Source organism: Electrona antarctica (genome assembly GCF_951216825.1).
Source record: "Electrona antarctica genome assembly, chromosome: 7".
NCBI lineage: Eukaryota > Metazoa > Chordata > Actinopteri > Myctophiformes > Myctophidae > Electrona > Electrona antarctica.
Genome location: NC_136812.1, coordinates 703,921 through 730,502, shown reverse-complemented (window position 1 = coordinate 730,502; position 26,582 = coordinate 703,921). Strand labels below are relative to the sequence as shown.

The window sequence follows — 26,582 nt, the reverse complement described above, 5'->3', positions numbered from 1 at the left end:
TACATTGTATTGTGCTGTATTGTATCCTCGGCTACATTGTATTGTGCTGTATTGTATCCTCGGCTACATTGTATTGTGCTGTATTGTATCCTCAGCTACATTGTATTGTGCTGTATTGTATCCTCGGCTACATTGTGCTGTATTGTATCCTCAGCTACATTGTGCTGTATTGTGCTGTATTGTGCTGTATTGTATCCTCGGCTACATTGTGCTGTATTGTATCCTCAGCTACATTGTGCTGTATTGTGCTGTATTGTATCCTCAGCTACATTGTGCTGTATTGTATCCTCAGCTACATTGTGCTGTATTGTATCCTCGGCTACATTGTGCTGTATTGTATCCTCAGCTACATTGTGCTGTATTGTATCCTCGGCTACATTGTGCTGTATTGTATCCTCGGCTACATTGTGCTGTATTGTGCTGTATTGTATCCTCAGCTACATTGTGCTGTATTGTATCCTCAGCTACATTGTGCTGTATTGTGCTGTATTGTATCCTCAGCTACATTGTGCTGTATTGTGCTGTATTGTATCCTCAGCTACATTGTGCTGTATTGTGCTGTATTGTATCCTCGGCTACATTGTGCTGTATTGTATCCTCGGCTACATTGTGCTGTATTGTGCTGTATTGTATCCTCAGCTACATTGTGCTGTATTGTATCCTCGGCTACATTGTGCTGTATTGTGCTGTATTGTATCCTCAGCTACATTGTGCTGTATTGTATCCTCGGCTACATTGTGCTGTATTGTATCCTCAGCTACATTGTGCTGTATTGTATCCTCAGCTACATTGTGCTGTATTGTATCCTCGGCTACATTGTGCTGTATTGTGCTGTATTGTATCCTCAGCTACATTGTGCTGTATTGTATCCTCGGCTACATTGTGCTGTATTGTATCCTCGGCTACATTGTGCTGTATTGTGCTGTATTGTATCCTCAGCTACATTGTGCTGTATTGTATCCTCGGCTACATTGTGCTGTATTGTATCCTCAGCTACATTGTGCTGTATTGTATCCTCAGCTACATTGTGCTGTATTGTATCCTCAGCTACATTGTGCTGTATTGTATCCTCAGCTACATTGTGCTGTATTGTATCCTCAGCTACATTGTGCTGTATTGTATCCTCGGCTACATTGTGCTGTATTGTGCTGTATTGTATCCTCAGCTACATTGAAAATGAGGGCAATTGTATTTCCGAGTTTGAATAAAGACGATGAAGAAGAATAAATGTACTGTAACTAACTTAAACGTAACCGTTTGCAGCGTCCCAGAGGAGGCGGGCTCACGGCCAGAGGAGGCGGGGCTACCAGGGAGGATGCTGGGAGTCGTAGTCCAGAGGACGAGGAGGAGGAGGTGGTGGGCTCGGCGGGAGGAGGAGGAGTGGGAGGAGGCGGGGCCTATGGGGGCGTGGCCCCCCAGGGGGGTGTGGCTCCCATCCTCAGGATCAACCGGGCGGGGCAGTGGTACGTGGAGACGGCGGCCATGTTGGATAGCACCGAGACGGCGGCCATGTTGGATACCACCGTTCACATCAAGACTGAGGACGAATGGATGGGTGAGAATTAGGGATGGAGCTCGGTTCTTATCGAGACGGTTCTTATCGAGACGGTTCTTTTTTGAGACTGGTTCTTATCAGTACTGGTTCTAATGTCTATTACAACTAGTACTGCTACTAACTAATGTCTATTACAACAACTAGTACTGCTACTAACTAATGTATATTACAACAACTAGTACTGATACTAACTAATGTCTATTACAACAACTAGTACTGCTACTAACTAATGTCTAATACAACAAGTACGCACGCACGCACGCACACACGCACGCACATACCCAGCCGATCCCCAAACGTACCTTAGTTACGTCATCAAGAATGGTGGTCCCCGATTGGCCGACGGACACCACCGACTTACCCAGCAGATTACAGTACTTGCACGCTCTAAGTAATTAACCCATTCTGGGCGGGAACCCCTTTTGGTGTTGTAAGCATTATGTTATACTTTAGCTATTGAAAAAATAGCAGATCTACAAGCTCATAGCACGGCACTCGGTGCCGCGTTACGAGCTTGTAGATCTGCTATTTTTTAAAATGTGTTAAAATCATAATTAATCATCGTCATCAGGAGGAAGATCAGACACTCAGGACGAAGGCAGAGGAGGGGGCGTGGCCGAGGAGGAAGAGGAGGAGGGGCCAGCCGTGATGATTGACACGTCGGGGGGGCGGAGCTCTGTGGGAGCCAATAAAGCACCTCAGCCAACCAGCAGCTTCCATGACACAGACAGGTAGGACCATATGTGACTGGGGGACTGCCATTGGATTTTTCGTTTTTTCATGTCACGTGAAAGCAGGGAATCACAGCTTCAAATTGACATATTGGTTGTTCAGTTTGACCCACCAGTTTTGGAGATTATCACTTTTGTGTTAATGATGAGAGCGTTATCACTCCAATCAACCACCTTATTTACTCTGTGTTGGTGCAGTCCAGGATCACTGGAACTATAGGAGAGAAATCAGTCCAGGATCACTGGAACTATAGGAGATAAATCAGTCCAGGATCACTGGAACTATAGGAGAGAAATCAGTCCAGGATCACTGGAACTATAGGAGAGAAATCAGTCCAGGATCACTAGAACTATAGGAGAGAAATCAGTCCAGGATCACTAGAACTATAGGAGAGAAATCAGTCCAGGATCACTAGAACTATAGGAGAGAAATCAGTCCAGGATCACTGGAACTATAGGAGAGAAATCAGTCCAGGATCACTGGAACTATAGGAGAGAAATCAGTCCAGGATCACTAGAACTATAGGAGAGAAATCAGTCCAGGATCACTGGAACTATAGGAGAGAAATCAGTCCAGGATCACTAGAACTATAGGAGAGAAATCAGTCCAGGATCACTGGAACTATAGGAGAGAAATCAGTCCAGGATCACTGGAACTATAGGAGAGAAATCAGTCCAGGATCACTAGAACTATAGGAGAGAAATCAGTCCAGGATCACTGGAACTATAGGAGAGAAATCAGTCCAGGATCACTGGAACTATAGGAGAGAAATCAGTCCAGGATCACTGGAACTATAGGAGAGAAATCAGTCCAGGATCACTAGAACTATAGGAGAGAAATCAGTCCAGGATCACTGGAACTATAGGAGATAAATCAGTCCAGGATCACTGGAACTATAGGAGAGAAATCAGTCCAGGATCACTAGAACTATAGGAGAGAAATCAGTCCAGGATCACTGGAACTATAGGAGAGAAATCAGTCCAGGATCACTGGAACTATAGGAGGGAAATCAGTCCAGGATCACTAGAACTATAGGAGAGAAATCAGTCCAGGATCACTAGAACTATAGGAGAGAAATCAGTCCAGGATCACTGGGACTATAGGAGAGAAATCAGTCCAGGATCACTAGAACTATAGGAGAGAAATCAGTCCAGGATCACTAGAACTATAGGAGAGAAATCAGTCCAGGATCACTGGAACTATAGGAGAGAAATCAGTCCAGGATCACTAGAACTATAGGAGAGAAATCAGTCCAGGATCACTAGAACTATAGGAGAGAAATTAAAGTTGTATCATCTGAGTACTTTATAGAATGTATTGGTCTGGTGTATCAGTGTGAAGACATTCAGACATGTCAGTGTGAAGACATTCAGACAGATGTCAGTGGGAAGACATTCAGACAGCTGTCCGTGTGAAGACATTCAGACAGATGTCAGTGTGAAGACATTCAGACAGATGTCAGTGTGAAGACATTCAGACATATGTCAGTGTGAAGACATTCAGACATATGTCAGTGTGAAGTCATTCAGACAGCTGTCAGTGTGAAGACATTCAGACAGCTGTCAGTGTGAAGTCATTCAGACAGCTGTCAGTGTGAAGACATTCAGACAGCTGTCAGTGTGAAGACATTCAGACAGATGTCAGTGTGAAGACATTCAGACAGCTGTCAGTGTGAAGACATTCAGACAGCTGTCAGTGTGAAGACATTCAGACAGCTGTCAGTGTGAAGACATTCAGACAGCTGTCAGTGTGAAGACATTCAGACAGATGTCAGTGTGAAGACATTCAGACAGCTGTCAGTGTGAAGACATTCAGACAGCTGTCAGTGTGAAGACATTCAGACAGCTGTCAGTGTGAAGACATTCAGACAGATGTCAGTATAAAGGGTGAAAAGTACAGCTGAGCTCACACACTCCCTATTAGAACCAACATTAGTATTTAATGAGGAGAGGGCTGTGTTCACTCCCTGGTAGAACCAACATTAGTATTTAATGAGGAGAGGGCTGTGTTCACTCCCTGGTAGAACCAACATTAGTATTTAATGAGGAGAGGGATGTGTTCACTCCCTGGTAGAACCAACATTAGTAGTTCTGAACCGGGCGGTCGGCCGGGCGGGCGTTGATTTGTTTCCATGCATGGTAACCCTCTCGGAGTAACAAAAACAGCCAATAAAACGGCCCGATTAACTAAGCTTATTGATACCGGGTACTCGATAAGCCCAAAGCTTATCGATACCCGGTACTTGATGAGTCCAAAGCTTATCGATACCGGGTACTCGATAAGCCCAACGCTTATCGATACCGGGTACTCGATGAGTCCAAAGCTTATCGATACCGGGTACTCGATAAGCCCAAAGCTTATCGATACCCGGTACTTGATGAGTCCAAAGCTTATCGATACCGGGTACTCGATAAGCCCAACGCTTATCGATACCGGGTACTCGATGAGTCCAAAGCTTATCGATACCGGGTACTCGATAAGCCCAAAGTTTATCGATTCCGGGTACTCTATAAGCCCAAAGCTTATCGATACCGGGTACTCGATAAGCCCAAAGTTTATCGATTCCGGGTACCCGATAAGCCCAAAGCTTATCGATACCGTGCACTTGATAAACCCAAAGCTTATCGATACCATGCACTCGATAAACCCAAAGCTTATTGATACCGGGTACCCGATAAGCCCAAAGCTTATCGATACCGTGCACTCGATAAACCCAAAGCTTATCGATACCGTGCACTCGATAAACCCAAAGCTTATCGATACCGTGCACTCGATAAACCCAAAGCTTATCGATACCGTGCACTCGATAAACCCAAAGCTTATCGATACCGTGCACTCGATAAACCCAAAGCTTATTGATACCGGGTACTCGATAAGCTTGTTATGGGATCTAGACATCTCGCTCCACTGCAGCATGACGTAATCACACCATGACATCACAACCGTGTAATTGTTCTTTATAAAGACTTGTCTGACACACTAAACATCAGTTGGCGACTTGCAACTAGGAAACTGAGCTGCCTTCATCCTAACAAGTTCATCTGTAAACTAGTTTTCAACAGTCATTGACGGTGGAGCTGCTGTGTGAAATGTTTCACTGGACGTACATCTGGAAGGAACATAGGAAGTAGCCTGGCTAATAAGCCAGACTCAAATCACACTGTCTATTTGAGTCTGGAGATGCTGTGTATGGATCTTGTTTCCCGGGGGGCGAGTTCAAACATTTTCTCTTTGACGCAATTGGTCAGAGCTACTGTCAGTCAAAGGTCTCAAGCATTGAACGTCACTGTACCAAAGCCCGCCCATATTGCATACCGTGTCCCGATTGGCCACACCAGTTATCTGGTGTAGGAAATGGGCGTACAATTGAGCCTCTCCAGGCCGTAATCCGCCGGAAGGCAATTTTTTTTTGCCAACGGCTGATTCGGTCTGGCTTATTAGCCAGGCTGCTGTGGTGGTCGGACACGAGATCTACTGCTTTGGAGGAGACAGAAACCAGAGGAGAAGATATCCCATTGAAGTACAAGTCTTCAATACAGTGTCTTTATGCTGGAGGAAGGTGACCCCAGAGACGCATGGAACAGGAAAACGTCACCTTGAGATTCCCTCCAGGCGTAGGGGCCACACAGCTGTGCTGATAGAATATACTGTCTACCTCTGGGGAGGATATCCTTACTGCAAAGTGTTTTATGGATTTGATGTCGACGCCCACAGATGGTTCAAACCACAGGTTTCTGGGACTGTTCCAAAGGGGAGGATGGACCACTCAGCCTGTGTCTTGGGGAAGGTCATGTTTATTCATGGAGGATGGGTCCATCTGACTGAATGGACTGATGACATCTACAAGTTGGACACCAGCACAATGGTCTGGTCTTTAATTAACACCAGAGGAACTCCACCTCCTGCTACAGAACGTCACTCTGTCACCATCATCGGGACAAAGATGTTTGTATTTGGGGGCTGGACGTGGGATCATTGGAGGGGTCGGTACTACAACACCATCAGAGTGTTTGACACAGAGACCAACCACTGGCTGGACACACCTTCTGCACAGCCTCTACCAGAAGAACGCAGGAATCATTCAGCCTTTACCTACAATGGAGAGCTGTACATATTTGGTGGCTACAAATGGAACCAGTACTTCAATGATGTGTGGAGATTTAGTCCAGAGACCTTCTCCTGGAAGAAGGTTGAGCCCAATGGGAAACACCCACATGGGATGTTTAAGATGTGCTGTTGCATGCTGGGAGATCGTATCATCCTCTTTGGAGCAGAGAACAGACCAGGTGACCTGCATGTCTTAGACTTCAGTCCTAGCCTCAAGGCATTATGTAAGCTAGCAGTTATTCAGTACGGTCTGGAGCAGTTTGGACTCCCACACAACATCAGGTGGGAACTAGCAGCCATGACTAGCAACAGCAGCTGAGAAAAAAAAAATCAGCATCCAAATGATTATATCATAAGGTTTTCGGACGACACAGTAATCCTTAGCTTATTGAAAAAAATCCTCTAACATCGACTTATATAAACAAGAGATAGCAGGGGCTGTAAGGTGTTGTGAGGAGCAAAACCTTATTTTAAATGTTACAAAAACAAAGGAGATCATCTTCGATCCAAGGTCTGTGGGGGATCACAGCCCAAGTACTTGGGTATTTATTTTGATTCTCAGTTAGGGCCAACCAAGTTGACTCCAAGTCTGTTCCCGAATTAACCAGCGCATGCACTTTCTGAGAAGGCTCAGGGTCCATGGTGTGGCAACTAACATCATGTTACTGTTCTACAGGCTCAGGGTCCATGGTGTGGCAACTAACATCATGTTACTGTTCTACAGGCTCAGGGTCCATGGTGTGGCAACTAACATCATGTTACTGTTCTACAGGCTCAGGGTCCATGGTGTGGCAACTAACATCATGTTACTGTTCTACAGGGCAAACATAGAATCTGTTATCCGTTATGGCATCACCACATGGTCTGTCAACTTCAAAACCTAGTCAAGAGGGCTGGGGAAATCATAGGCATGCAGCCCCCATGTTCTCTTCAAGAGATATTTGAGAGTACAGTGAGGAAGCAGGGCCTCAAAATCACCCGAGACCCGAACCACATCCTCCATAAGGAATATGAGTTGATGCCGTCTGGTAGACGGTACAGATCACCATTATTTTTGTACTAGGAACTGTGTATGTATGTAATGTATAACGCTGTCTCTTGGTGCCCAAGACAAATTTCTCCTCGGAGACGATAAAGGCTATTGAATTGAATTGAATTGAAAATAAACCTAGTCCTCAAAACAAACAAGTGAGAACTAACCAGCACCAGTGAGAGAACTAACCAGCACCAGTGAGAGAACTAACCAGAACCAGTGAGAGAACTAACCAGAACCAGTGAGAGAACTAACCAGCACCAGTGAGAGAACTAACCAGAACCAGTGAGAGAACTAACCAGAACCAGTGAGAGCTGAGAGAACTAACCAGAACCAGTGAGAGAACTAACCAGAACCAGTGAGAGAACTAACCAGAACCAGTGAGAGAACTAACCAGAACCAGTGAGAGAACTAACCAGAACCAGTGAGAGAACTAACCAGCACCAGTGAGAGAACTAACCAGAACCAGTGAGAGAACTAACCAGAACCAGTGAGAGCTGAGAGAACTAACCAGAACCAGTGAGAGAACTAACCAGAACCAGTGAGAGAACTAACCAGAACCAGTGAGAGAACTAACCAGAACCAGTGAGAGAACTAACCAGAACCAGTGAGAGAACTAACCAGAACCAGTGAGAGAACTAACCAGAACCAGTGAGAGAACTAACCAGCACCAGTGAGAGAACTAACCAGAACCAGTGAGAGAACTAACCAGAACCAGTGAGAGAACTAACCAGAACCAGTGAGAGAACTAACCAGAACCAGTGAGAGAACTAACCAGAACCAGTGAGAGAACTAACCAGAACCAGTGAGAGAACTAACCAGAACCAGTGAGAGAACTAACCAGAACCAGTGAGAGAACTAACCAGAACCAGTGAGAGAACTAACCAGAACCAGTGAGAGAACTAACCAGAACCAGTGAGAGAACTAACCAGAACCAGTGAGAGAACTAACCAGAACCAGTGAGAGAACTAACCAGAACCAGTGAGAGAACTAACCAGAACCAGTGAGAGAACTAACCAGCACCAGTGAGAGAACTAACCAGAACCAGTGAGAGAACTAACCAGAACCAGTGAGAGAACTAACCAGAACCAGTGAGAGAACTAACCAGAACCAGTGAGAGAACTAACCAGAACCAGTGAGAGAACTAACCAGAACCAGTGAGAGAACTAACCAGAACCAGTGAGAGAACTAACCAGAACTAGAAAAAGTGCCCTTCCGGGCACAGGTCTCCACTCTCCACCAGGAGGTGTGTGATGTTTGGCAAAATGTTTAGGAGGATGTTTTTTTGTTTTGTTTTTTGCAACAATTTTCTTCATTTTTTTGAGGAAATCCAGATCCAGATCACTCATAGCATCTCTGAGGATAGAATTCTGGATGAGCAGGACATCATCAGAAAACGGGCTACTCCTGAAAACTTTGGAAGGCAATCTTAGCTAATCAGTGTAGAATCTGAGAAATCCAACAGGCTCGTCTTGATCACATGACTACAGAGATCATGTGTACCGATTTGTGTGAGATTTGGATGAAATCTGTGCGACTAACATAAACAATGTGTTTTGCAGAAATCAGCCTCATGGTGGCGCTATAACCGGCAGATGTGGAGGGATGCAGGGAAAATGTTTTTCCATGGCCTCTAGGGAGTGCGCTAGAGTTCTCAATCTCTGCCCGAACCCGGCCCGGCCCGACCCGGCCCGACATTTTCGGGTAGGGCCGGGCCCAAAATGCACGATAATTAGTCGGGCCGGGCCGAGCCTCGGGCTCTGTGATTTTCCGTGATTTTTTTTCTTTATTTTTATATAATTTTATTATAACAAAAATAACAATTCTGTTGTTTGTGTAATGTATTTATTTAATATGAAGAGGGCTGAGCTGGTGAATGTTGGCGATTAACTTTTACAGTTTAGGCTATTATAGGCTACTATATGTGACTGAAGGAGGAGGAGGCGATGAACAGCAGCAGCGCACCAAAGTGACAATAGAACGGTCGTTGTTGAACTTGCTACCGCTGTCTGGCCTCTGGTTTGCCAACCAAATGAGCTGCTTACTGCTCAGCATCAACTATATAACTTAAGTTAACTTGCCATATGCTTAAATGTTTTATAAGACCATCGATTCATCCGCAATAGCTCGTTTTGGAAACGTCGGGGCTTAACGACTGTCTCGTTGAACCCAGCTGGGTGAATAAGCTAAATTAGGCTACCTAATCAACGTCACCACGGTAAATGCTCCATATAACTATATGAAAGCGCCTGCATACACGTAATATAGTTACATGATGACCAAGCAATGTTACAGTCACACTGTAGGCTACAGCTATTTGGTTTACAAATCATCGCAGCGCGCTGTAGGCCTACAGTTATTTAATTTCCCCATCGTAGCGCAGCGCGCCTCGTTGTGTGCCCACTGCCCAAAATAAAAGATCTGCAAGCTGTCGACAGACTCGACACGCCATCGAGCGGCATGTTGATGGTTTGTATGTCTGTTCTTTTGGTTAGGCAACGCACATTACGCTGGTATGTGGGTTTGAGAGGAAATGATTAATGTAAACTATACAGTAACCTACAGTAGTAGATTATAGCCAAGTTGACAATTGTCATAATATTGTATAGCTCTGTTCGGGACTGTTGCACAACGGTGAATGATGAAAAAGTTGCACTTTGTTAACACTAGCATGTCTGAATTAAAATCACTACTACTATGACGGCTAACGGTCAGGCTGACCGGTGTTTTTCGTGCAATTCCATTGGCCACTCTCTCCCTGCATCTCTTCACACCTCTCCCCCCGTGGCGGGGGGTTGACGACTTGCCATTGTCTTCTAAATGTCACATTCCAACTAATTCAAGGCAGCGTTTCAACTCGACAGGACAACTCAAAGTTATTTTTCAACATGTATTTATTTAGCTATGCTCAATAGATAGGTGGAAACAATACGCCAGTCAGTCAACACACCATATTTCACCATATTTTTGATGCGCTGATATATGAAATGAATATGCGCGACAGCTGTGCGTGCGTGCGTGCAAATCAGAAAAGTTTAGGCTACAGACAAAGGAGTTGGGAGTTTGGGAGCGGCCGGCTAGCCACATATTAGCCTATATATATTTTAAAAATACCCAGCATAATTGTTGGGAAGGCTAAGCCTGGCCTAGCCGCCGCCTATGATCGATGTCATTTATATATATTTGATTTATTGTGCCAGCAGAGAGATCCGTAGCAGCAGCACGGTTTATATATACACCATAGGATAGATCAAGTCATGTGACGCATCACCGCCACAAATAGTGCTACAGCGTTATCTAAAATGCACTTCCGCATACCTCACCGTCAGTTACTTGGATATTTTCTCCCTCTCCACGAGAGAGGGAGGGAGAGAGAAAAAAGAGAGCCGTGATGCGTGGAAATCAGTTCCACTGGTCGCGTGCAGAAAAGTTATTTTCTTTTTCATTTCAGTTTACCAAACTATAATTATAGTGACGATGTGAGCGCTATATATTCAATATAGCGCTAGCTATAGCTAGTTTCTGTACAACACACCATATTTTCTTTTTCATTTCAGAAACTATAATTATAGTGACGATCTGAGCGCTATATATTCAATATAGCGCTCACATGTCACTATAATTAATTACCCTTGCGCAGCAATTACACTGTCCATCTTTGTATTGAGACAATAAAATAAATACGACATTAGCGTTATATATTGTCATTTTTATATAGAGGGGATACATTATAGGGAAGGAGGTCTATCGCGTTGGAATGATTCATGTCATTGATTCATGTCATTTTTACACTGTTCGTTTAGCGTGCCCTCCGAAAAATAAAGTAAAAATATTTTTGATGCGCTGATATATGAAATGAATATGCGCGACATAGTCACAATGCTATAAACTTTATTATTCCAACATAATTATGCTAAAGATGGTGTGTATAGTCAACATATTTCTTTTTCCGTTTCGAGAAATAAAGTCAGACATCGTTATTTCTGCAAACCGCATATAAGAAATATAACATCTAAAACAACATTTAGTTTATGTAAGTTTGTAATGTAAGTTTGCCTACATGTGGACTTCCACATGTAGGTTGGAATGCAAATGACACATTAGCTTGAACAATGCCCGTCTCCAGCCGGGAGGAAGGTGTGAACAGCACGGCTTGTGGGGGAGAAAGGGTGAGGGCTCTAAGAGCGGTCCCACGGACCGCAAAAGAGCAGACATTTTAGTAGAATTATGTCTAAAATCATATTTCCAAAACGTTTCAGATGAAAAAAAAAACAGAGATGGTTTGAATCGAACATTTAGAAAAAGTCATGCAAGGGGAACTTTCTCAGGACTTCATGGGCAAAGAAAATCCACTTCAAAATTTCAAAATCGGTCAGCCTGACCGCTCCGACGCGCTAGTGTTAACGGGACAGTAGCCTATTGGACATAATTAACTGCGTCACTTCAGAGGATCGCTGCTACTTTGATTCAGAAGATGTTTACTCACCCCTGGAAATTTGCTGGAAACCATTAGAATGTTGGAAATGGAACATTATCAGCCAATTAACGTGAGTTACATAAATCCTTTATTTCGGCGACTAGACTATTAGTGCGTTCTCTGACACGGTCGTCTCAATAATCCACGGCGCCGCGGCCATATAGTGGTTTTTTTTATAGGGGTTTTCGGGCCTGACATTATGGTAATTTTTAGGGTCGGGCCGGGCCTCTGGCCGACCAAGTTAGGGTAGGGTAGGGCCGGGCCTTAATTTTCAGGCCCGATGAGAACTCTAGAGTGCGCATACATAAGTTATATACAGATCGATGCAGTTATAGGTAAAACAGGAAATGGCCTGTTATAGCGCCACCGTGAGGCTGATTTGGGAAATCAATAGTGGCATGTCGTCCTCGGCCTAGTGGAAATGTGCGTCACTGTGTGGCCTGGACTGGAGTCACTGTGTGGCCTGGACTGGAGTCACTGTGTGAAGGACTGGACTGGAGTCACTGTGAGGACTGGACTGGAGTCACTGTGTGGACTGGACTGGAGTCACTGTGTGGACTGGAGTCACTGTGGAGTCACTGTGTGGACTGGACTGGAGTCACTGTGTGGACTGGACTGGAGTCACTGTGTGAAGGACTGGACTGGAGTCACTGTGAGGACTGGACTGGAGTCACTGTGTGGACTGGACTGGAGTCACTGTGTGGACTGGACTGGAGTCACTGTGTGGACTGGACTGGAGTCACTGTGTGGACTGGACTGGAGTCACTGTGTGGACTGGACTGGAGTCACTGTGTGGACTGGACTGGAGTCACTGTGTGGACTGGGCTGGAGTCACTGTGTGGACTGGACTGGAGTCACTGTGGACTGGGCTGGAGTCACTGTGTGGACTGGGCTGGAGTCACTGTGTGGACTGGACTGGAGTCACTGTGGACTGGGCTGGAGTCACTGTGGACTGGACTGGAGTCACTGTGTGGACTGGAGTCACAGGGAGGAGAACCAGTACAGTACAGCACCACTCACTTCAGACGGGTCTGATTTTTTTTTTGGGGGGGGGGGGGGGGGGGGTTAATAAACACATTATCAATAGAATTCAGTAAAAAACGGGTATGTCGGTGTCGCTTTTAACTTTTACCTTATTTTAAACTTTAGCTGATTTACTGATAGCTGATCTCCCCCCCCCCCACCGCTTTTCCCCATCACTGTATATGTTTTTTTCCATTTTTACCTCCTATGATGATTTCCTGTTTTGATTGTGTATATTCGTACGTCTAAATGTTTCGATGAATTTAAAATGGTGGGCCCTATTGTAAACAAGTGTAATGCTTTATGGTGTCGTCCACTCACAGTTAACAGTTGTTGTATTGAGTTGTACTTGAAATGTACTGTAATTCTACAAACATATTTACATATCTACATATTTTCAGATGGGGGTCGGCTCTGGGGGTCCTTGACATGAAATAGTTTGAAAATCACAGTAGGTTTCATGATTTTAGACATGTTGTAGGGTTTAGAATGTCGCTGAGCAGAGGACGCAGAAATGCCATGGTTTGACTCCTGAAACGATTTTTACTGTGTGCGGGTGCGTGCGTGCGTGCATGCGTGTGTGTGTGCAGTCCAACAGGCAGTGTGGTGGTGCTCCCAGACAGACACAGAGCTAAGAGTGAGTCTCCAGGCAGAATGGATGAACACCGCAAGCCCAGCTCACAGGTATAAACACTGTAGTATTATTATTATTATTATACTATAATCATACTATAATTCTGACAATGTCTGTGTGTGTCAGAAACACTGCTGTATCTCCTCACTGCCTGCACCAATCACTCCCACTTTTCACACAGGCATTGACCATAATAATATGGAGGTCTTAACGAAGCCCTTTTTATATTATATTATTATAAATTAATAATGAATGTATTAGTGAATTAAAAATGCGAAAACGCACCCAGGGTGCGGTACCCCCCGCAGCCACAACACAACGGGTAAGGGCTAGTTATTATAATGGATGAACGCGCCAGCCCAGCTCACAGGTATAAACACTAGTTATTATAATGGATGAACGCGCCAGCCCAGCTCACAGGTATAAACACTAGTATTATTATAATGGATGAACGCGCCAGCCCAGCTCACAGGTATAAACACTAGTTATTATAATGGATGAACGCGCCAGCCCAGCTCACAGGTATAAACACTAGTATTATAATGGATGAACGCGCCAGCCCAGCTCACAGGTATAAACACTAGTATTATTATAATGGATGAACGCGCCAGCCCAGCTCACAGGTATAAACACTAGTATTATTATAATGGATGAACGCGCCAGCCCAGCTCACAGGTATAAACACTAGTTATTATAATGGATGAACGCGCCAGCCCAGCTCACAGGTATAAACACTAGTATTATTATAATGGATGAACGCGCCAGCCCAGCTCACAGGTATAAACACTAGTTATTATAATGGATGAACGCGCCAGCCCAGCTCACAGGTATAAACACTATAGTTATTATAATGGATGAACGCGCCAGCCCAGCTCACAGGTATAAACACTAGTTATTATAATGGATGAACGCGCCAGCCCAGCTCAGGTATAAACACTAGTATTTAGTTATTCTAATGGATGAACGCGCCAGCCCAGCTCAGGTATAAACACTAGTATTATTATAATGGATGAACGCGCCAGCCCAGCTCACAGGTATAAACACTAGTATTATTATAATGGATGAACGCGCCAGCCCAGCTCAGGTATAAACACTAGTATTATTATAATGGATGAACGCGCCAGCCCAGCTCACAGGTATAAACACTATAGTTATTATAATGGATGAACGCGCCAGCCCAGCTCACAGGTATAAACACTAGTATTATTATAATGGATGAACGCGCCAGCCCAGCTCACAGGTATAAACACTATAGTTATTATAATGGATGAACGCGCCAGCCCAGCTCAGGTATAAACACTAGTATTATAATGGATGAACGCGCCAGCCCAGCTCACAGGTATAAACACTAGTATTATTATAATGGATGAACGCGCCAGCCCAGCTCACAGGTATAAACACTATAGTTATTATAATGGATGAACGCGCCAGCCCAGCTCAGGTATAAACACTAGTATTTAGTATAAATAGTATGAACATTTAATGGACTGTCATGCTTAGTTGTATTTGTTTTTGAGGGGTGCTAGCCCCTCCCATAGCCCCTCCTATAAACTAGTTCAATGTTTGTTTTGTAAACGCCATTGACAATGAAGGGAACATTTACGTCATAATGTCCCTCATTACGTCATATTGTCTCTTTATTGTTAATGGTTTGTTTAATGTTTGTGTTTGCACCGTTTGTCTTACATCACCATTACATCACCTGATCAACATGAGTTAGACTTTAATATATTAGCGCCCCTCACTTCACACAGGTGTGAATCTTTTTTCTAACTTTCTGAACTTTTATTGTCTTGAATGTTTTTGTTTTGTTTTGTTTGTTTGTTCTTTTATATGTATTGTTATGTTTGTTGTGAACTCCAGGAAGAGTATCTTCTACTCCAGTGGAACATGCAGGATCCAAATGAATAAAATAATGATCAGACTCTGTTTCTGCTAGTCATGGCTGCCAGTTCCTATTGGCTGTTGGTAGTCATTGCTGCCAGTTCCTATTGGCTGTTGGTAGTCATGGCTGCCAGTTCCTATTGGCTGTTGGTAGTCATGGCTGCCAGTTCCTATTGGCTGTTGGTAGTCATGGCTGCCAGTTCCTATTGGCTGTTGGTAGTCATGGCTGCCAGTTCCTATTGGCTGTTGGTAGTCAAGGCTGCCAGTTGATATTGGCTGTTGCTAGTCATGGCTGCCAGTTCCTATTGGCTGTTGGTAGTCATGGCTGCCAGTTCCTATTGGCTGTTGGTAGTCATGGCTGCCAGTTCCTATTGGCTGTTGGTAGTCATGGCTGCCAGTTCCTATTGGCTGTTGCTATTCATGGCTGCCAGTTCCTATTGGCTGTTGGTAGTCATGGCTGCCAGTTCCTATTGGCTGTTGGTAGTCATGGCTGCCAGTTCCCACCTGACGTTGTGTGGGAGTTCAGACTGCTCCAGATCGTACTGAACAACCGCCCGCTTGCATAACGTCTTCAGACTAGGACTTGTTTGGACCAGGTCCAGGAAGTACAGGTCATCGGTGGGCTGCTCCAGAATCTCCCATGTTGCTTTGAGTCCTCCAAAGAACATGACACGATCTCCCAGCATGCAACAGCCCATGGAAGTTGTCAAATAGGGGCCTTTCCCCTTGGGCTCGACCTTCTTCCAGGAGAAGGTCTCTGGGCTGAATCTCCACAAATCATTCAAGTACCGGCTCCAGTTGTAGCCACCGAATATGTACAGCTCTCCATTGTAGGTGAAGGCTGAATGACGCCAGCGTTCTTCTGGTGGACGCTGTGCAAAAGGCGTGTCCAGCCATTGCTTGGTCTGGGTGTCGAACACTCTGACGGTGTTGTAGCACTGACCCATCCGGTAGCCCCCAAACACAAACATCTGTGTCCCGATGATGGTGGCGGAATGGTGCGACGTAGCAGGAGGTGGAGTTCCTCTGGGGTAAATTAAAGCCCAGACCGTGGTGGTTGTGTCCAACCTGTAGATGGCGTTGGTGCATCCGGTGTTCCGGGTCCATCCTCCGTAGATATACATGGCCTTGCCCGACACACATGCCGAGTGGTTCATCCTGCCCTCGGGAACGTTCCCAGAAACCTGCGGCACTTTGTGCCACGCGTGGGCGTCGACGTCGAAGGCGTAGAGGGCGTCGCCTTGAGGAATCCCTCCCCAGATGTAGACCACGTGTTGGACCAGCGCTGCCGTGTGTCCGTAGAGCACGCCGGGGACCTCCGCGGGACGTTTTCGTCTTCCTCCTCCGCCGTCCTTCGTCGTGGCCAGGGGAAACAAGACCCAGCGCTGAGCGCCGGCCGCCGCGTCGAAGGCGTGCACGTCCATCTGGGTGTGGCGGTCGGGGGTCTTCCCGGACCACCCGCCGAACGAGTACACCCGGCCTCCCGCCGCCACGGCCGCGTGGTGGGCTCTGGCCGGACCTCCTCCGTCCAGATGCCGCGACCAGCTAAACATTCTGTTTTATCGTCCGAGCGTTAAAATACCTGAAAGAAAGAAAGGATATCGACTGGTTGTGACCCTGTGGGGGTCAGGTCGACCCTGTGGGGGTCAGGTCGACCCACTGAGATGGTCGTCCGTGTAGGGGACGAAGCCGAGATGCCTCTTGTAAAGTCACGGGTCAAAGGGAATGTCTATCGCTGTAAGGTCACAGGGGTCACAGGGAATGTCTGGTATCGCTGTAAGGTCACAGGGGTCACAGGGAATGTCTGGTATCGTTGTAAGGTCACAGGGGTCACAGGGAATGTCTGGTATCGCTGTAAGGTCACAGGGGTCACAGGGAATGTCTGGTATCGTTGTAAGGTCACAGGGGTCACAGGGAATGTCTGGTATCGTTGTAAGGTCACAGGGGTCACAGGGAATGTCTGGTATCGCTGTAAGGTCACAGGGGTCACAGGGAATGTCTGGTATCGCTGTAAGGTCACAGGGGTCACAGGGAATGTCTGGTATCGTTGATAGGTCATAGGGGTCACAGGGAATGTCTGGTATCGTAAGGTCACAGGGGTCACAGGGAATGTCTGGTATCGGTGATCTGAAGCTGATAGCAGGGCTCAGCTTCCTGTCCTGAAGCTCTGTGTCTCGTTCCTAAAACAACCCGAGGATTCTTTCCTTCGCCTTTTATGTTGTTTTAGGCTGGTGTCGTAACGGTGATGTCATCGTCGCCACGGCAGCAGTGTTTTTATGATGTCATTCATGTCCTTATTTGGTGAACTCTGTTTATGGGGTCATCCTGAGGTCATTCTAACTGGTGAACTCTGTTTATGGGGTCATCCTGAGGTCATTCTAACTGGTGAACTCTGTTTATGGGGTCATCCTGAGGTCATCCTAACTGGACTCTGTTTATGGGGTCATCCTGAGGTCATTCTAACTGGACTCTGTTTATGGGGTCATCCAGTGGAGCAGATTAAGTCAATATATCATAAGAATCGTTCACTTGATCATACAAGCACCAAAATTGGCACACAAGTGCTTCGGAACCTACTCTCTCAGAAAAGTACGTTGTCCACTTGAAAAAACAAAATGGACACCACTTTTTCAAGATGGCCGCCATTCGAGGTGGTTTTAAACAGTGTTTGAGTTATATTGAGCTATAAAATCCTATTTTGATGGCATATACATCAAAATATATGTTTCTGAGTATGATAAATCCAATTCTGCATTTAGAACATCAAAATTATTGAATATTATGATGATACAATGGGAATTAAATGATAAAGTGCATGATTAAGTCCATATTCCATAATAATCCTTCATGTGGTGGTACAAGCACCAGATTTGGCACAATTGATGTCCAGGATGTACTTTCTAGGAAAATTATGTTTTCCAGCTGAGAATCCAAGATGGCCGACCAGTTTTCAAGATGGCCACCTCGTCAAATTAATAAGTAGAACTTTAGTGAACAGAAATGTGTGATCCACACATTTCAAAATGAATGTATTCTGATGGTGTCAATTTAATTCCAATATGGCCGCCGGTTTTCAAGATGGGGGCTATTACGCAACTCAAAAATTGCGTTTTCGGAAGCTGTCTGATCACAGATATTGTTGAAGGGCAACATCACCATTCATTGAAATGCTGTGATCAAGCTCTATTGGTTTGTAATTTTGTATATAAGAGTGATGTCAAAGCACAACCAGGACACACTGGTGACATCACTGCTGTGAGACTCCGCATGGGGTTCAGTGTCGGCTTGTAACGTAGCTGTATTTGTGGTTTACTAACTGTTGTAGTCGTGTACTCACTGTAGTTTGTAGTATACTTTAGTGTCCTAAATGCTATCTAATAAGCCCCTGTATACTGTATATCTCAAATAGAAGTTTAGTTAGTTGTAGCATTGTAGTTGATAGCCGCACCTGAATTGACAGGATGTGTCAGCGTGGGAGAGCTGAGACAAGGGTAACAGGGATTCAGTTACCTGGATGGTGTACAGATCGCACAGGACTTGCACTGGATGAATGGTCGGGCTAGGTGTAGGACACCAGATGCTTGAACCTAGATGCATCCCATATTTCAATGTGCTTTGATGTTTTGTACGTTTGGGTGGTAAAAGGATATAGCCCTCTGCCTTTAACCGTATAACACAAGATGTTCCGCTACTAAAACTGATTGGAGGAAGTGTCAAACAGATACGAAAGAGGAGTTGAAGTCTCCCCGTATTTCAGGCAATACACCTGTTGCCCATCATGTTAGACTCATCCAGATTGGATGATGGAGGTGGCAGTGAGGATACATTGAGGCAAAACAGTACAAAGTATCACCAAAATTGTCGGGCAAATGTTTAGCAACTGAAACTCCAGCGTTCCACTAAGAGAGCAGCTGAAATTCAGAATGATCCTGGTGAAGGACACGCAAAAATTCAAAGAGTGCAGTGCAGCGGATGTGATCTCCCCCCCATCGAAGCCCTGTATGACGATCGTTGTGTCAGCAAAGCTCGTCGTGGAATTATGAGGGACCCAAGCCATCCCAACCGCAGGCTGTTTGAGATGCTGCCACATGGAAAACCTTTTCGCAGTCTCGAAGCCACTGGAAATAGACTGCAAATAAGCTTCTTTCCCCAAACAATCAGATACATGAACGAACTGATAAGAACCAGGGCGAGTTTACCTAACTTTGCTACTACAGGGAAACATGTACATATGTTACTATTTTTCTAGCACTCTTTATTCTATCCCTTTTTTTGCTGTGCTTCCTGTGTTTTTTGTTGTTTGAATATTATGCTATTATATCTATGCCGCTGCATTGTCTGTAAGGAAGCCAATTAAAAATAAGTTTTACTCTTATATACCTGTACATAAGATGTAACAATAAAGTCCAACCTTGAACCTTGATCTAGGTTCAAGCATCTGGTGCCCTACACCTAGCCCGACCGTTCATCCAGTGCCATTTAAGTCCTGTGCGATCTGTACACCATCCAGGTAACTGAAGCCCCTTGTCTCAGCTCTCCCACACTGGCACATCTTGTCAATTCAGGCGCGGCTATCGAACTACAATACTACAACTAACTAAACTTCTAGTGGGGATATATACAGGGGCTAATTAGCATTTAGGACACTAAAGTATACAACAAACTACAGTGAGTACACTACAACAGTTAGTAAACCACAACTACAGCTATGCTACAAGCCGACACTGAACCCCATGCAGAGTCTCACAGCAGTGATGTCACCAGTGTGTCCTGGTTGTGCTTTGACATCACTCTTTATACAAAATTATAGAGCTTGATCACAGCATTTCAATGCATGATCAACGAATGATGTTGCCCTTCAACAATATCTATGATCATATACAGCTTCCGAAAACGCTAATTTTGAGTCACGTAATAACTGCATCTTGCAAACTGGCGGCCATATTGGAATTCAATTCCAACAGCATTAAGTTCTTACAGTCAGAATACTTTCATTTTGATGTTTGGATCATTAACACATTTGAATTCTACTTCGAAAACCTTTTTGTTGTTTTGTTTTCTTGCATTTGGCGAGGCGGCCATCTTGAATACTGGCAGCCATCTTGGATTTTCAGCTGGATAAGGTGCTTTTCATAGAAATACATCCTGGACATCATGTGTGCCAAATTTGGTACTTGTACCACCAAGTGAAAGATTCTTATGGAATATTGACTTAATTTGCCCCAGCTTTTCGTTTAATTCCCATTGTATCATCATAATATTCAATCATTTTGAATTGGATTTCTCATACTCAGAAACATACATTTTGATGTATAGGCCATCACAATAAGATTATTCAATCAAACTATAGTTCAAACACTGTTTAAAACCATTTTGAAAGGCGGCCATCTTGAAAAATGGTGGCCATTTTGTTTTTTCAAGTGGACAACGTACTTTTCTGAGAGAGTAGGTTCTGAAGCACTTGTGTGCCAAATTTGGTGCTTGTATGATCAAGTGAACGATCGTTTCAGTAATCTGCTCCACTGAGGTCATCCTAACTGGACTCTGTTTATGGGGTCATCCTGAGGTCATTCTAACTGGTGAACTCTGTTTATGGGGTCATCCTGAGGTCATTCTAACTGGTGAACTCTGTTTATGGGGTCATCCTGAGGTCATTCTAACTGGTGAACTCTGTTTATGGGGTCATCCTGAGGTCATTCTAACTGGTGAACTCTGTTTATGGGGTCATCCTGAGGTCATTCTAACTGGTGAACTCTGTTTATGGGGTCATCCTGAGGTCATTCTAACTGGACTCTGTTTATGGGGTCATCCTGAGGTCATTCTAACTGGACTCTGTTTATGAGGTCATCCTGAGGTCATTCTAACTGGTGAAGTCTGTTTATGAGGTCATCCTGAGGTCATTCTAACTGGACTCTGTTTATGGGGTCATCCTGAGGTCATTCTAACTGGTGAACTCTGTTTATGGGGTCATCCTGAGGTCATTCTAACTGGACTCTGTTTATGGGGTCATCCTGAGGTCATCCTAACTGGACTCTGTTTATGGGGTCATCCTGAGGTCATTCTAACTGGACTCTGTTTATGGGATCATCCTGAGGTCATTCTAACTGGCCTCTGTTTATGGGGTCATCCTGAGGTCATTCTAACTGGACTCTGTTTATGGGGTCATCCTGAGGTCATTCTAACTGGACTCTGTTTATGGGGTCATCCTGAGGTCATTCTAACTGGACTCTGTTTATGAGGTCATCCTGAGGTCATTCTAACTGGTGAACTCTGTTTATGAGGTCATCCTGAGGTCATCCTAACTGGACTCTGTTTATGGGGTCATCCTGAGGTCATTCTAACTGGACTCTGTTTATGGGGTCATCCTGAGGTCATTATAACTGGACTCTGTTTATGGGGTCATCCTGAGGTCATCCTAACTGGACTCTGTTTATGGGGTCATCCTGAGGTCATTCTAACTGGACTCTGTTTATGAGGTCATCCTGAGGTCATTCTAACTGGTGAACTCTGTTTATGGGGTCATCCTGAGGTCATTCTAACTGGTGAACTCTGTTTATGGGGTCATCCTGAGGTCATTCTAACTGAACTCTGTTTATGGGATCATCCTGAGGTCATCCTGAGGTCATCCTGAGGTCATTCTAACTGGCGCTGATCTCCATTTGTGACTCTTTTTGATACACTAACTAACTGTTCAGGAGAAAAAAATATTTTTAGTTTTTGTATCCAAAATGAGTTAATATCACAGGCAGACTCTTCACATACTAGAGCATGTCTGAAATAATTGTCAGAGCTGAAATCGACATATGAAATATGTAAATATGAAATAAATGCATAAACATGTAGCTAGGTGTAATGTTAGAGACCACAGAAGACATGTAAATATGAAATAAATGCTTAAACATGTAGCTAGGTGTAATGTTAGAGACCACAGAAGACATGTAAATATGAAATAAATGCTTAAACATGTAGCTAGGTGTAATGTTAGAGTCCACAGAAGTGAACCTTTTCAAGCCTGTTTTCTCAACTCTGTTTCTCTGCAAGACATTACTCTATAAACCATAAGTTACTGGCCTACCGGCATGCACACTTACTCTGCAATTGATCCACAATGCCGCCGCTCGCTTGGTCTTCAACCAGCCAAAATTATCACGTGTCTCTCCCCTTCTCCTCTCCCTCCATTGGCTCCCGGTCGCTGCCCGCACAGAGTACAAAACTATGATGCTGGCCTTCAAAGCAATCTAAACTATGGAATGAACTTCCCATTGCAGTCAGAACTACAGACTCACTCCCAATCTAAACTATGGAATGAACTTCCCATTGCAGTCAGAACTACAGACTCACTCCCAATCTAAACTATGGAATGAACTTCCCATTGCAGTCAGAACTACAGACTCACTCCCAATCTAAACTATGGAATGAACTTCCCATTGCAGTCAGAACTACAGACTCACTCCCAATCTAAACTATGGAATGAACTTCCCATTGCAGTCAGAACTACAGACTCACTCCCAATCTAAACTATGGAATGAACTTCCCATTGCAGTCAGAACTACAGACTCACTCCCAATCTAAACTATGGAATGAACTTCCCATTTCAGTCAGAACTACAGACTCACTCCCAATCTAAACTATGGAATGAACTTCCCATTGCAGTCAGAACTACAGACTCACTCCCAATATAAACTATGGAATGAACTTCCCATTGCAGTCAGAACTACAGACTCACTCCCAATATAAACTATGGAATGAACTTCCCATTGCAGTCAGAACTACAGACTCACTCCCAATATAAACTATGGAATGAACTTCCCATTGCAGTCAGAACTACAGACTCACTCCCAATCTAAACTATGGAATGAACTTCCAATTGCAGTCAGAACTACAGACTCACTCCCAATCTAAACTATGGAATGAACTTCCCATTGCAGTCAGAACTACAGACTCACTCCCAATCTAAACTATGGAATGAACTTCCCATTGCAGTCAGAACTACAGACTCACTCCAAATCTAAACTATGGAATGAACTTCCCATTGCAGTCAGAACTACAGACTCACTCCCAATCTAAACTATGGAATGAACTTCCCATTTCAGTCAGAACTACAGACTCACTCCCAATCTAAACTATGGAATGAACTTCCCATTGCAGTCAGAACTACAGACTCACTCCCAATCTAAACTATGGAATGAACTTCCCATTGCAGTCAGAACTACAGACTCACTCCCAATCTAAACTATGGAATGAACTTCCCATTGCAGTCAGAACTACAGACTCACTCCCAATCTAAACTATGGAATGAACTTCCCATTGCAGTCAGAACTACAGACTCACTCCCAATCTAAACTATGGAATGAACTTCCCATTTCAGTCAGAACTACAGACTCACTCCCAATCTAAACTATGGAATGAACTTCCCATTGCAGTCAGAACTACAGACTCACTCCCAATATAAACTATGGAATGAACTTCCCATTGCAGTCAGAACTACAGACTCACTCCCAATATAAACTATGGAATGAACTTCCCATTGCAGTCAGAACTACAGACTCACTCCCAATCTAAACTATGGAATGAACTTCCAATTGCAGTCAGAACTACAGACTCACTCCCAATCTAAACTATGGAATGAACTTCCCATTGCAGTCAGAACTACAGACTCACTCCCAATCTAAACTATGGAATGAACTTCCCATTGCAGTCAGAACTACAGACTCACTCCCAATCTAAACTATGGAATGAACTTCCCATTGCAGTCAGAACTACAGACTCACTCCCAATCTAAACTATGGAATGAACTTCCCATTGCAGTCAGAACTACAGACTCACTCCCAATCTAAACTATGGAATGAACTTCCCATTGCAGTCAGAACTACAGACTCACTCCCAATCTAAACTATGGAATGAACTTCCCATTTCAGTCAGAACTACAGACTCACTCCCAATCTAAACTATGGAATGAACTTCCCATTGCAGTCAGAACTACAGACTCACTCCCAATATAAACTATGGAATGAACTTCCCATTGCAGTCAGAACTACAGACTCACTCCCAATATAAACTATGGAATGAACTTCCCATTGCAGTCAGAACTACAGACTCACTCCCAATCTAAACTATGGAATGAACTTCCAATTGCAGTCAGAACTACAGACTCACTCCCAATCTAAACTATGGAATGAACTTCCCATTGCAGTCAGAACTACAGACTCACTCCCAATCTAAACTATGGAATGAACTTCCCATTGCAGTCAGAACTACAGACTCACTCCAAATCTAAACTATGGAATGAACTTCCCATTGCAGTCAGAACTACAGACTCACTCCCAATCTAAACTATGGAATGAACTTCCCATTTCAGTCAGAACTACAGACTCACTCCCAATCTAAACTATGGAATGAACTTCCCATTGCAGTCAGAACTACAGACTCACTCCCAATCTAAACTATGGAATGAACTTCCCATTGCAGTCAGAACTACAGACTCACTCCCAATCTAAACTATGGAATGAACTTCCCATTGCAGTCAGAACTACAGACTCACTCCCAATCTAAACTATGGAATGAACTTCCCATTGCAGTCAGAACTACAGACTCACTCCCAATCTAAACTATGGAATGAACTTCCCATTTCAGTCAGAACTACAGACTCACTCCCAATCTAAACTATGGAATGAACTTCCCATTGCAGTCAGAACTACAGACTCACTCCCAATTTAAACTATGGAATGAACTTCCCATTGCAGTCAGAACTACAGACTCACTCCCAATCTAAACTATGGAATGAACTTCCCATTGCAGTCAGAACTACAGACTCACTCCCAATCTAAACTATGGAATGAACTTCCCATTGCAGTCAGAACTACAGACTCACTCCAAATCTAAACTATGGAATGAGCTTCCCATTGCAGTCAGAACTACAGACTCACTCCCAATCTAAACTATGGAATGAACTTCCCATTTCAGTCAGAACTACAGACTCACTCCCAATCTAAACTATGGAATGAACTTCCCATTGCAGTCAGAAGTGCAGACTCACTCCCAATCTAAACTATGGAATGAACTTCCCATTGCAGTCAGAACTACAGCTTCACTCCCAATCTAAACTATGGAATGAACTTCCCATTGCAGTCAGAACTACAGCCTCACTCCCAATCTAAACTATGGAATGAACTTCCCATTACAGTCAGAACTACAGACTCACTCCCAATCTAAACTATGGAATGAACTTCCCATTGCAGTCAGAACTACAGACTCACTCCCAATCTAAACTATGGAATGAACTTCCCATTGCAGTCAGAAGTGCAGACTCACTCCCAATCTAAACTATGAAATTAACTTCCCATTGCAGTCAGAACTACAGACTCACTCCCAATCTAAACTATGGAATGAACTTCTCATTGCAGTCAGAACTACAGACTCACTCCCAATCTAAACTATGGAATGAACTTCCCATTGCAGTCAGAACTACAGACTCACTCCCAATCTAAACTATGGAATGAACTACCCATTGCAGTCAGAACTACAGACTCACTCCCAATCTAAACTATGGAATGAACTTCCCATTGCAGTCAGAACTACAGACTCACTCCCAATCTAAACTATGGAATGAACTTCCCATTGCAGTCAGAACTACAGACTCACTCCCAATCTAAACTATGGAATGAACTTCCCATTGCAGTCAGAACTACAGACTCACTCCCAATCTAAACTATGGAATGAACTTCCCATTGCAGTCAGAACTACAGACTCACTCCCAATCTAAACTATGGAATGAACTTCCCATTGCAGTCAGAACTACAGACTCACTCCCAATCTAAACTATGGAATGAACTTCCCATTGCAGTCAGAACTACAGACTCACTCCCAATCTAAACTATGGAATGAACTTCCCATTTCAGTCAGAACTACAGACTCACTCCCAATCTAAACTATGGAATGAACTTCCCATTGCAGTCAGAACTACAGACTCACTCCCAATCTAAACTATGGAATGAACTTCCCATTGCAGTCAGAACTACAGACTCACTCCCAATCTAAACTATGGAATGAACTTCCCATTGCAGTCAGAACTACAGACTCACTCCCAATCTAAACTATGGAATGAACTTCCCATTGCAGTCAGAACTGCAGACTCACT

The 26,582-nt window shown here is 44.2% G+C and overlaps 1 protein-coding gene across 1 annotated transcript in view; it reads left to right on the top strand.

The window, feature by feature from the left end:
• zbtb37 (zinc finger and BTB domain containing 37) overlaps positions 1-26,582 on the top strand; it is a 57,924-nt gene that overhangs the window by 12,402 nt on the left and 18,940 nt on the right. The window contains exons 6-9 of the mRNA XM_079507033.1: positions 1,264-1,356; positions 1,420-1,555; positions 2,127-2,286; positions 13,518-13,611. Of these exons, the coding sequence (XP_079363159.1) occupies positions 1,264-1,356; positions 1,420-1,555; positions 2,127-2,286; positions 13,518-13,611 (483 nt within the window). The remainder of the gene's footprint in view (positions 1-1,263; positions 1,357-1,419; positions 1,556-2,126; positions 2,287-13,517; positions 13,612-26,582) is intronic.